The 10780-nt window shown below is 35.0% G+C and overlaps 1 protein-coding gene across 1 annotated transcript; it reads right to left on the reverse strand.

The window, feature by feature from the left end:
• Positions 1-3903: 3903 nt before the first annotated feature.
• LOC112189549 (putative cyclin-D6-1) lies at positions 3904-6038 on the reverse strand. The gene is made up of 6 exons (XM_024328896.2): positions 5707-6038; positions 5537-5617; positions 5266-5361; positions 4975-5176; positions 4745-4875; positions 3904-4653 (listed from the first exon to the last, which is right to left on the reverse strand). Exons 1-6 carry the CDS (start codon positions 5881-5883, stop codon positions 4372-4374), a joined length of 969 nt encoding a protein of 322 aa, XP_024184664.1. The 5' UTR covers positions 5884-6038; the 3' UTR covers positions 3904-4371.
• Positions 6039-10780: the final 4742 nt, after the last annotated feature.

Below are 10780 nucleotides of genomic sequence, written 5' to 3' on the forward strand. Positions count from 1 at the left end.
TTTCATAACTATCATAATGGTGTATCAAGTTTGCTCCAATCTTTCATTTTGGTGCACGCCGTTAAATTTTCCGTTATCTTTACCAAAAAAAAAAAAAAACTGACAAAGCTAAAGGAAAGATAACGGATTTATTTATTTATTTTTTTACAAAGATAACGAAAAATTTAATGGCGTACATCAAAATGAAAGATTGGAGCAAACTTGATATATCATTCTGATAGTCATGAAAGTTGGTACACCAAAGTGTAGAAATGTCTAAAGTTCATACATCATTTGTGAAGATATCCATAATCCTTGCGTATATACAATAAATATTCTCATCGTGTATAAAAAAAAAAATTTAGTGTGGCTTTACTTTACTTAACAAATCGCTTCTATATTCCACCTACTAAATGCCTTTTTTTGTAAATAATTCAGTTCCAAATTCTGTCACACCTAAAGTGTCTACTTAAGTCTACGTTTTTCAATCTAGATTTGACTAATTGTCCAAATATATAGTTGGTTTTGTTTTGTTAGATTGATTATTGGCAACCACATGTGTAGCACATAGGGTTTACTTTTCTTCATGAGGTCAGTATCACGTCAAAATACAAAAATAATTGTCTAAATAAACTTATAACATAATAAATTGACTCAATGCAATTGTAGACTAGTTTATCAACTTTATATAATGACAATCTTGTAAGTTGTAAACTAACACACACTATAACTTTGTACCACTGTATGAATCAAACCTAGTCTCATTATTCCAGGGCTGAGTTAACTAATTAATTAATACGACTCATCAACTAAGTGATTTAGGATTATTCTTTTGATTGTATAGCGTGCATGCTTGCCAAAACGCTATGAGAAAATTATAACTACAGCAAGGGAAAATATCCATAAGAAAACTCTGAATCGCGTTTAGGTTTTTGAAGTATAGATGGAATCATGGAAATCACTACTGATCATCTAGCAAGCTAAGCAGATAATTCCAATTCCAGCTCTACTGAAAATGCAAAACTCCAGAAATAGTAAAGATTCCTGAAATAGTAAATTAGAGAACCATTATCATCATTTGTTTGAGAGTGAGACATTAAAGTCTTAGCGTATCGTAGTGACCACAGAAGCAATAATCACATTATTCTGGCAATGCGTGCATGGTCCATAGATCGATCAGAGGATAGAGGGCAGGCCCAGCAGTACTGGTTCTCTCTGTTATAAGATACCACAGTAACCTTTTCCACCCACTTCTCTTCCAAGTCAAAACAGAATTATAAAGAATGAGCACTTCTACAGAATACTGTATTTATATTCTAGTCTTTACAGAATACTGTACATTTATATTTTACGTAATCTAACCGATATGGGTTTGAAATTTTGAATTGTTCAAACATGGTCCTTTTAGTTACAGAGAAGCAGGTCCGAAATCGCTGACCAACTAGGCAACTACTAAAATGTCATGAATTCACCACCAGCTTTCATTTGATTAATCAAATGCAGCAGTAACTCGATCTGTTATTCCACATTGAAGCTCCTATTCATATTGCTTTGCTAATTAATCAATTAATCCTTTCTTTTGAGGAGCAACACATAAATAGCACATAAAATTTCAAAACTTACATAAATGACACTTTCATAATTTTATTTGACATGGATATTACGTGAGCATGGCAAAACTTATATTTAGGTTTCAATTGGTGAACACGTAAAACCTTCGGCACCAATTTGAGTATAGCATGCAATTATCCATAACTTACACGTCTTAAGTAACTTGATAGTTTCAGACTTGGAGAGTTTGAATCTATATATAGCCTGCCCTTTGATAGTGTTGATAATCTATAGTAGCCTTCCATCAAACTTTTAGTAAGCAATTGAAGAATTTTTTGTTACGTAGCAATAAAGTGCTCCGTAAAATTGTGATGAAAAATGTTCGTAGAAATGTCTTATAAAAATTGTAAGAGACACAGGTCAAGGTAAAACTCCATCCTTAATTTGATCATAGCACGTCTTGCAAGAAAACAATTCACCACCAACTACCTCTGGTCATGAGGGTTATGTCCAAGACTCTGATGATGAATGCGTTCATAATTTTCTTATCACTGATGGTGGATTTAGTTTAAAGTCTTCAGCACTTATTATTTAATTCCAGGATGTAATTAACTAACTCGTACTCACTAATTGAATAAGAACTGGTGGGGTGAAGGTTTGTCGGACCAAGTACGTCCATAAAAACATGATTAGATCGCTCAAAACTAGATTTTACATTTTGTCCCTTCGAATAAACAAGACTTTGGTTTAAACTAGTGTTTAATTTCGCATCCAGCATTCACATGCATGTTTGGTTAATCCAAATTTGTATTGAGGGTGAAGTATGCAAGTTTATATTCTTTTTTATTTTAAAAGACCAATAAAGACAGCTTCCCTTTTGGTCTTTCTTTGTTTTCTTCTTCCTTTGGGTCTAATGCAGAATTATGCTCCCAATTCCCGACTTAAATCGCAGTATCTTACTCTAGGAAAAGACTTATAGATCTCTCACAGTACAACTGGCCAGAAACAAAACATCCCATAGTACAAAAATGGCATTTACCTATTGGAAACTTCTGTTTGATAAAAGGCAAGGCCGGAGCAATTAAGACTGCACATACAGTACTGCACTATATTATTGAACTCAAAACATTTTGTGGTTTTTTTGTTTGTTTTCCCTTTCTTGATGGTACTCTTTCATATGATGCGACAATGCGAGTCTTATAGACTTGTATATGTTGGCAGTATCATAATCTCACTTCACTTGGCAGACTGAGAAATGAGTTGAAATTGGATTAACATCGGTGTCTTTTGAGTGAAGATAATTTCTCAATGTTTTTATAGTTTTGTACGTGACCTTATTACTGAAAAATTATGTATCGATGAGTTCAGACTTAGTCTTAATAATTTCCAAATTTGGCCTTCTATGTTGAATTTACATGTTTTTAGTTTAACGTCATATAACTCAGTTGCTCGTCGGTCTTATGACTAGTAAATTGTCTAATGGGGAGTTTACGTTTACATATTTCGTCAACTACCCTCAACAAACCGAAATCACACGATATATGCACTTGATTTATACTTTTGCATCCGTGAGGGTTTCAACTTTGATGTTTAAATTTACAGCTCTCCTATTTACCCTTAGGTTACTGAACATTGGTCAGTTTGATCTATGAGATCATATTAGAAGTAATTACAGTTAATTTATCTTGTATCCCATTATTTGTTGGGTGGTGGTGAGTTATTTATATTCTCCTCGAGTCCTTGGTATATTGGATTATATCTCCCCACTGGTCCCATTTTGCTCTGTGTGAAGTTGCCATCATCTTCCAGGGTACAGACTACAGAAGCACAGAAATCTCCCAAAGTTGGTCCAGATATCTTCGATTAGGAAATCTCAACAGTAGAGGGACCATTCATCACCCTCAACTCGTCATCAAGCTAATAATACACCTTCTTAACTAAGTATATATATGTGCTCTTAATCAATACACCTTCAGAATTTCAAAGCAGAAATTCAAAGACTGAAAAAGAAAACGCAGAATTTCGGTAGCCGTCCCCATTTATTGGTAACTGTTTTAAGCAAAAGCAGTTAAAGCACCCATGAAGTTCCTTTTCAAAAGCCACACTGTGGCACTGCCCCAAGGGGTAAAGGACACATGGGTAGAACAGTAATTTCCAAAACTTTCCCGCGCTGACTACAAGCAACGCTGTCATCGACAGTGTAACTGAATTATGGAGGAGGAGAAGTACACTCCCTAGCTATTGAGATTATTGCTTCTTCCTTTTGTGTTATTGAAGCTAGAGACACAAATCCAACTCACTCAAACAAGATTTCAATTCAAAGTTTTTGTTAAGTCTTGTCTTTGTTTGGTTCCTAAAGAGAAAACAAAAAGCAGACAGCTTCAAATAATAATAATTGGAAGAAAACAAGAGAAACGGAAAAAACCCCATTCCTTTTCATCTCTTCGATCTGCTCACCCCTAGAGAAAATGAAGCCAACAGTGGTAGGTTTGGTTTCATTCAAGCATGTCCAAAGAGAGCCAATTTTGTTGCAAATACATTTTGCATATTTTCATCACACGCTCAAGATATTGAAAAAAGATTTGGAACCATTCTCTTTATAGAGGTTTCTCGACTTTTAACTTCATCCACGTAGGATCAAGGTTGCAACAGTTGAGGACATCGTTCTGTAATTTTTCTGTATAGCGAAACTTTCCCCCCCCCCCTGTGTTCTCTCCCATCACTTTTTTTTCTTTTTCTGTTTTTCCCTCTCCATTTCCCCTGTCATTGGAGCAGAGCTTATTAGCTTGTGTCACTCTCACAAGGAGAGGGAGAGACCATTGATGAGCTCTGTCATTAGCTCTAACTAGGCCCGAGTGTTGCTGGATCTGATGAGAAATTAATTTGGACAACTCTGTGGTGATGATCTTTACAATATTCACTAAATTTCCTCCTCTTGATGTCCCTCTCCAATTTTAAAGTGGTAATGCTGGTCACTGTGGTTCTTCCACTGTCTGCAGAGCATGAAAAAGTATGATCCAACACATTGGCCGGTGTCACTGAGCTAGACACCATCTCCAAGACTGAATCGTACTCATCTACCACACTGTCTTGCATACAATTGTAGCATTGCAGCAAAGTTATCTACCCAAGAAACAAGAAAGTAAATTACCTATAATTAATGTGAACGATTGTATTGGTTATAACTTATAAAGAAGGGTGCTTAGTTATTTACCTTGTTTACATAGGAACAGTTGGATAGTGCTTTTTTAAAGCAGGGACATTGCATTGGGAATAACTCATGAGAAGCAGAGAGGAGAGCAGAGGCTGCAATTATTGATGGCTTGAACACAAAAAGCTTCATATCTGCAAAACAACCAAATACAAGAAAAGTCATGAACATTTTCATGGTGGAGAAGTGTATGACAAAAATGTGAACTCATGATTCTCATAAGGGTTCTATACCATTTTGAGCTTTGAGGATGATCTGGGTAGCTCTGGCTTTGAGAGCTTGCCTCAACGGAGGATCTTCAAGCTTGAACAAAGAAATGAAGAAGAGAATGAAAGAGAAGGGAGTTATGGACCGCATTCTCCATTTTAGAGCTCCCAAAATCAGGAACTCCGTTCTCTCTATCGTTCGAGTATCAAAAATGATACCTCCGTCACTCTGTATATACCAAAATTCTCATCAAATTTTACATGTTTCAATGAATGAAGCATTACTGATCGATCTAAAGAAAGCTGTGGTTTTGGTACCTGAAAATCAAGAAGAGAAAAATCTGTTTTCTTCATCTTGGCAGCTAAAGAAACGCAGGAGATTGCAAGGAGCTTGATGATCCAAGGCTTCGGTTGCTGCAAATGTCCCAAGCTCAGTTAGATCTCGTCAAATGATTTAAACCCCAGAAACCATTGTGCAATTGCCATTTTGGGAAGAACCCAATTAGTACAAAATGCGATTTTCGTTATCAAACGAGACAAAAAAAAAAAAAAAAACAGTGCTTCCAAGTGTTAATCTATAGTTCTATACCAGCTTTCCTTGGCAGGACAAGAACCGATCAAGATAATTGACAGCAAGGTAGGATAAGAAGTTATCAGAGTTACAACAAAGCTGCAGCAAAAACATAATTTATGGGTCACTAAATTGGTAAATAGGACAAAATTCAAGAATTCATGTCTCTGTTCTTACAAGAATTGTACCTGTGAGATTGAAGCCATGGCTTCCCTTCGAACAGAGATGTCAAAGTCTCCAGCTTGAAGGGTTTGGAAGTAATTCTCAGATGGCATGTGATCGGATTCAATGGAGAACAGAGAAGTGACCGAGTCAGAGTGGATATCATGGGAAATTGTTAGTGGGTTTTCAAGGTCGAACTCCATGGATTTTAGTCACCCAAGTTTTTCAGGACATTTTTCGGAAGGAAGAGCAAAGCAGTGAGATAAGAAAGGCAAAGAATTTGGTGTTTTTTCTTTTCTTTGTTAAAAGAAAAGGGGGTGTATGTGTGTAGTGAAGTGAGTGTGGGTGAAGACTTGAACTTCACTCCTTCACAGCTCTGTCTCTCTTATAGTGTTTTGCAAAAATGCATTGCCAGATTGGGAAAGAAAATTCGTTTGAGGGCTATGATCAGATACTTATGAGCTCAGTGTGAAGATTGGGTACCTCGAACAAGATTGGTTGGTTTAAAGGTTGGGTTTTTTTTTATCTGATTTGCTTTGACTTCTGTTATTTCAGCCAATCCGCCTCATCCACCCAAGTCTAAACATTTTTAAATATTTATTTTTTAGAGAATAAGAAATTTTAATGAATTAGTTCACATTTCATTTCATAATCTAATAAGAAAAAGAAATCGACAAAAGTAACTTCTAAAGTTTTTAAAGTCTTGTCGCGTGAGGTGTGTTCTTAATATATATGATTTTAACTAGTTTCGTGTATGATTAAGCATTTGATCGATTTAATTATTTTTGAATGAGAACAATACATACATGATAAAGTATCATGTACAATGTGTTGGAGAGTAATTCATACCTCTAAAAATTTGATAGTTTCTTTGACCATCAAAGTTTATGTGCAGCTAAATTTCTCATTGAGTTATTTGCCAATAAGATGCATGCAAATGTGAAAGTCAACTTGAAAAATTTCCAGTTTCCAATTAAATACTTTTTACACAAGGACATGGAAATGCATGATCAACTGATCAAGAACGTCTCTAAGTTGCTCATAACAAAAAGGACTGTACTTTGGTCAATTTCAATTTGTGATTATCTTACGTAATGGGTTTATATCTTGAAAGAAGCTGGAAATAACACTCGCATTGTTTTTGCATATTTTATAGCTTTTCTTAAAAATATCGACTTCATATTGATTATTTGATAGACAGAGAGGCAACTTAATTGGAAGAAGAATGAATATGTACAAAATTTTGCATTAACCTCATCGAAGTAATCCCTAGAATTGAAGAAACCATGGAAACTAGTTGACGGCAAAATCATATCCTTTAGCCCTCAAATTCAAGCAGCACACCTCTCGATGATCAGTAAACTCATAAAAACTCTGAAAATTATTCGACTAGTGTGTAAGGACAAGCTTGAAAGTTGCTGCTTCACACCATACAAAGTAACAACTCCCAGTGAAAGTCGATCGACTTTGACAAGTAGTAGTTTTCTGTTAATTTCATTCCATATAAGAAAAGAAGAAAATGGCCCCAAACAGAAACAATTAATATATATAATTCAGTCTTTTCATGTCCATGGCAGGGTGACAGCTTGAGCATATGTCCCATATTGAATGAGTCTTACCTCCTTTCTTACAAGCAGAAGAGACTAATGAAACGACAAGTCGATCTTTAAGCTGAGATAGTCCATACTGCAGACATATCACTGGAGAAAAATCAATATGATAATGCAAACTGTGTAATACAATACACAATGAGGTGTAATGGTATACAGGGTCAATGCATGAGATTAATATGCCACAGGTACGTGGAATTTAAAATTAAAGTTTCATACCATATATAGACTATGACTAAATAAAAAGATCAAAATGAAGTTTACATTTTAATTCTGTATTGTATATGGACTTGGCTCAAATTTCATACTTGAGGTTGTTACTTTGCATGACTATATATATATGTTAGACTATTATTCTAGACCACATGTATGAACAAAATTTAAATCTTAATCTTATATAGGCTGATTAATTGGGTCACTCAATTCAATTTTATTTTCAGTATTTTTCATAATTTTGAGTGTCGAATTATATATAAAAAAATTATTTAAAAAAAGAAGGATTGAGTCCTCACTTTTCACTTTTTTTCTTTTTTTTTTTCATTTTTAGGTGGGATCTCAGCTCCTTATTTTAGAATATCATCATCTTATCTAGCTGTGACTATTGCATTTACACAATTTTTTTTTGCTGTTGTAAGTTCTCTTGTTCTTGAGGTAGTTGATTGTATAAGAAGATGTAGAGACTGTCTTCTTTCATTTCGCTTTGTTCTTTTTTTAAGGGTTGAATTGTATATGGGTGCGGCTAATACCACCCTACTATTTTCTTTGTTCACCCTACATTTGATTTTTAACACCAAAATTTCTAATATTACCCTTGAATAAAAAAATAATTACGAGTAAATAAACAAGACAATATAAACCTAGTACAGATCGTATACCAATCCATATTTGCAGCATTGTACAAATATCCTGGTCTCTTTCTTTCTAGCTATCTCTCTCTCTCTCTCTCTCTCCACTTTTTCTTCTAATATTGTTAGTCGGTTCATCATAGAGCACATGCACTTTGTTGACCTGGGTTGGAGTTAATCAAGATACACAAAAGACCTGATGAAAAACAAAATCAAAGTGAACTGAGATTGAAAGACAAAGAGAGAAAATTTGTGGGTGGAAAAGAATTCCATCAAATCAAGAGCTCATTGAACATCGGATCGATGAAGTCATGGAGCCAAGGAAAAAAAATACACAAGTAGAGTGCGATGGCAGGTGAGTTGTACGTTAAAGGCAGAGGTAGCTAGTAATCTAGGCTGCACAACGGGAGGTGCAGTGGCCTAGTACACTGCAAACGCTCTTGAGTTTATTTTTTTATTTTTGAATAATATTTTTTGTTTTTATTTTATAAAATTTCTTAATCACAAGGTTAGTATTGGAATTTTTTAAAGAGAAATTTAGAAAAATAACCTCTTTTTAAACATGAAGTTGATTATTAACCTCTTTGTAAAAAAAACTGAAATCTAACCTTTTTAGAGTGTGAAAAGACATGAGTACCCAAAATGCAAAGTTCTACTTTTTCTTTGTGCTCACCACCATCACCACCCTGCCGCCGACGGACCACCAGCGAAACCAGATCGAACCCGTATGGATCCTACACCCCATCACAATCCCAAACCCGTATGGCCAGAAGCCTAGAAGTCAGATCGAAAATCCTTCAACCCATCACCAACCAAGGAAGCAGAACCACCAACCCGGAATCGCGTTGCTGCTCCCAACCCACCGCCTCCACACTGTTTCCTCCCACCACACCGTTTCCTCTCATCAACCCAGCGAACTGATCCCTCAATCCATCGAGCCCGACTCGCCCTCCGACCGCTGCAAAACACAACCCAGCAAGGACCCAACTCCAATCCGATCCCAACCCCATATGCATAATTGGATTTATAGAATAATGTAAATAACATAAGCCAATAAGGGCATTTAAGTACTTTTAACCTTCATTTGGGTTAGATTTCAACATGTTTAGAAAATAAGGTTAAAAGTCAATTTCATGTTCCTAAAAATGTTATTTTTCTAAATTTCTCTTTTTTTAATGTAGGGTGAAGAGAGTAGATGGCAGGGAGACAATAGCCGCACCCATTATATATTTATCCTCATTGTTTGATAGATCCATACATTTGATCTATATGTTACTAAAAATTCTACTCCATTTCAATATGCGATGTTTCAACTTTTTCAGAAGACTTAACTCAAATAAAAGTAAACTAATATGATTAAAAAATCAAGAACATCCTATGCTCAAAAACATAAAAGATTTGTATGAGTGGCTGATAACGCATGGCATGACATGTTATTATCATTGTGGCAAGTATTATGTCATATGATATATGTGTATTAGGAACTAGTATGCTACTAATTTCCTCATATGTTGGTAATTGACTTTTTAAATTGGCCAGTAATACTCAAATAATGAGTGACATTCGCAACTAGCTAGCTAGCTTAATTATGTAGAAAACCATTAATGCAAAGGTCCTATTCATGCAACCACTTATATATTAGCCAAAATAAGTATGATTAATTAGGCCAGCCTTAATCAGGGTAAGTGAAACTGACTGAGGCTAATAATTTATATATACACTTGCATATGATATGATCGATATGATCACATATGATTATTACTGTATGACAAACATAGCAGAGTAGCAGACCCCTTATAGGACCGTATTTTCATCATTAAGAACTTTCTAAATCAAAGCCTGCTGGTTTTTATATACGAGTTTATGTCCCCTGTACGTAGCAGTAGCTAGCCGATCGAAATCGTGGTCCCTTCGATAATACTCTTATCTGTTCTTCAACGCCATTGATCAAACCGAAGCCCTAATCAGAACGCAGCTGCCATATATAATAATTATGTGAGGAATATCAGTCTCGCTCAAAAAGCCAAACATTCATATCAAACTGAAAAAAAAGGCCCCAAATGTACCAACTCTTTTGAAATTATTCACCAATCCCATTAATTCTTTGACCTAAATATCGTTACCTAAACTTCCTTTCACTATCTACCCCCATCGATCGATCATCTTTATATAACTTAAAGTCATTAACAGACAAAATGCCAGTTAATTAATTATTACCCCAATATTGTACCACATCCTGACTGTATTTTTTTCATATACATAGCTGTTATTCATGGACTTTTTAGACGATTTTGAGTTTTTTTTTTTTTTTTTGAGAATGGACGACTTTGAGTTAAAGAAAGAAGATATGAAAATATAATAAGACCGAATATGTAGTCCTAGCTATATAATTTGAAGAAGAAAAATATGCGCGTACTTACTGATCTGAGTATAACGGGAGAAAAAAATGTTGAATTGGAGAAAAGAGGTCCTCCCCTAGCTGGTTGATCATAATTAGACCGTAATGCAAAATAATAGATTATTATTTTGCCTATGATCAATTATAAACTTAGCAGTGTCCTTTCAAACTTTCGTTTCAGTAAAGTGTGATGGGAAATTTGATGACCCTTTGATTATTATTTCAAATTAATTATTTGGTTGGACCA

This window comes from Rosa chinensis, chromosome 2, assembly GCF_002994745.2.
Source record: "Rosa chinensis cultivar Old Blush chromosome 2, RchiOBHm-V2, whole genome shotgun sequence".
Taxonomy (NCBI): domain Eukaryota; kingdom Viridiplantae; phylum Streptophyta; class Magnoliopsida; order Rosales; family Rosaceae; genus Rosa; species Rosa chinensis.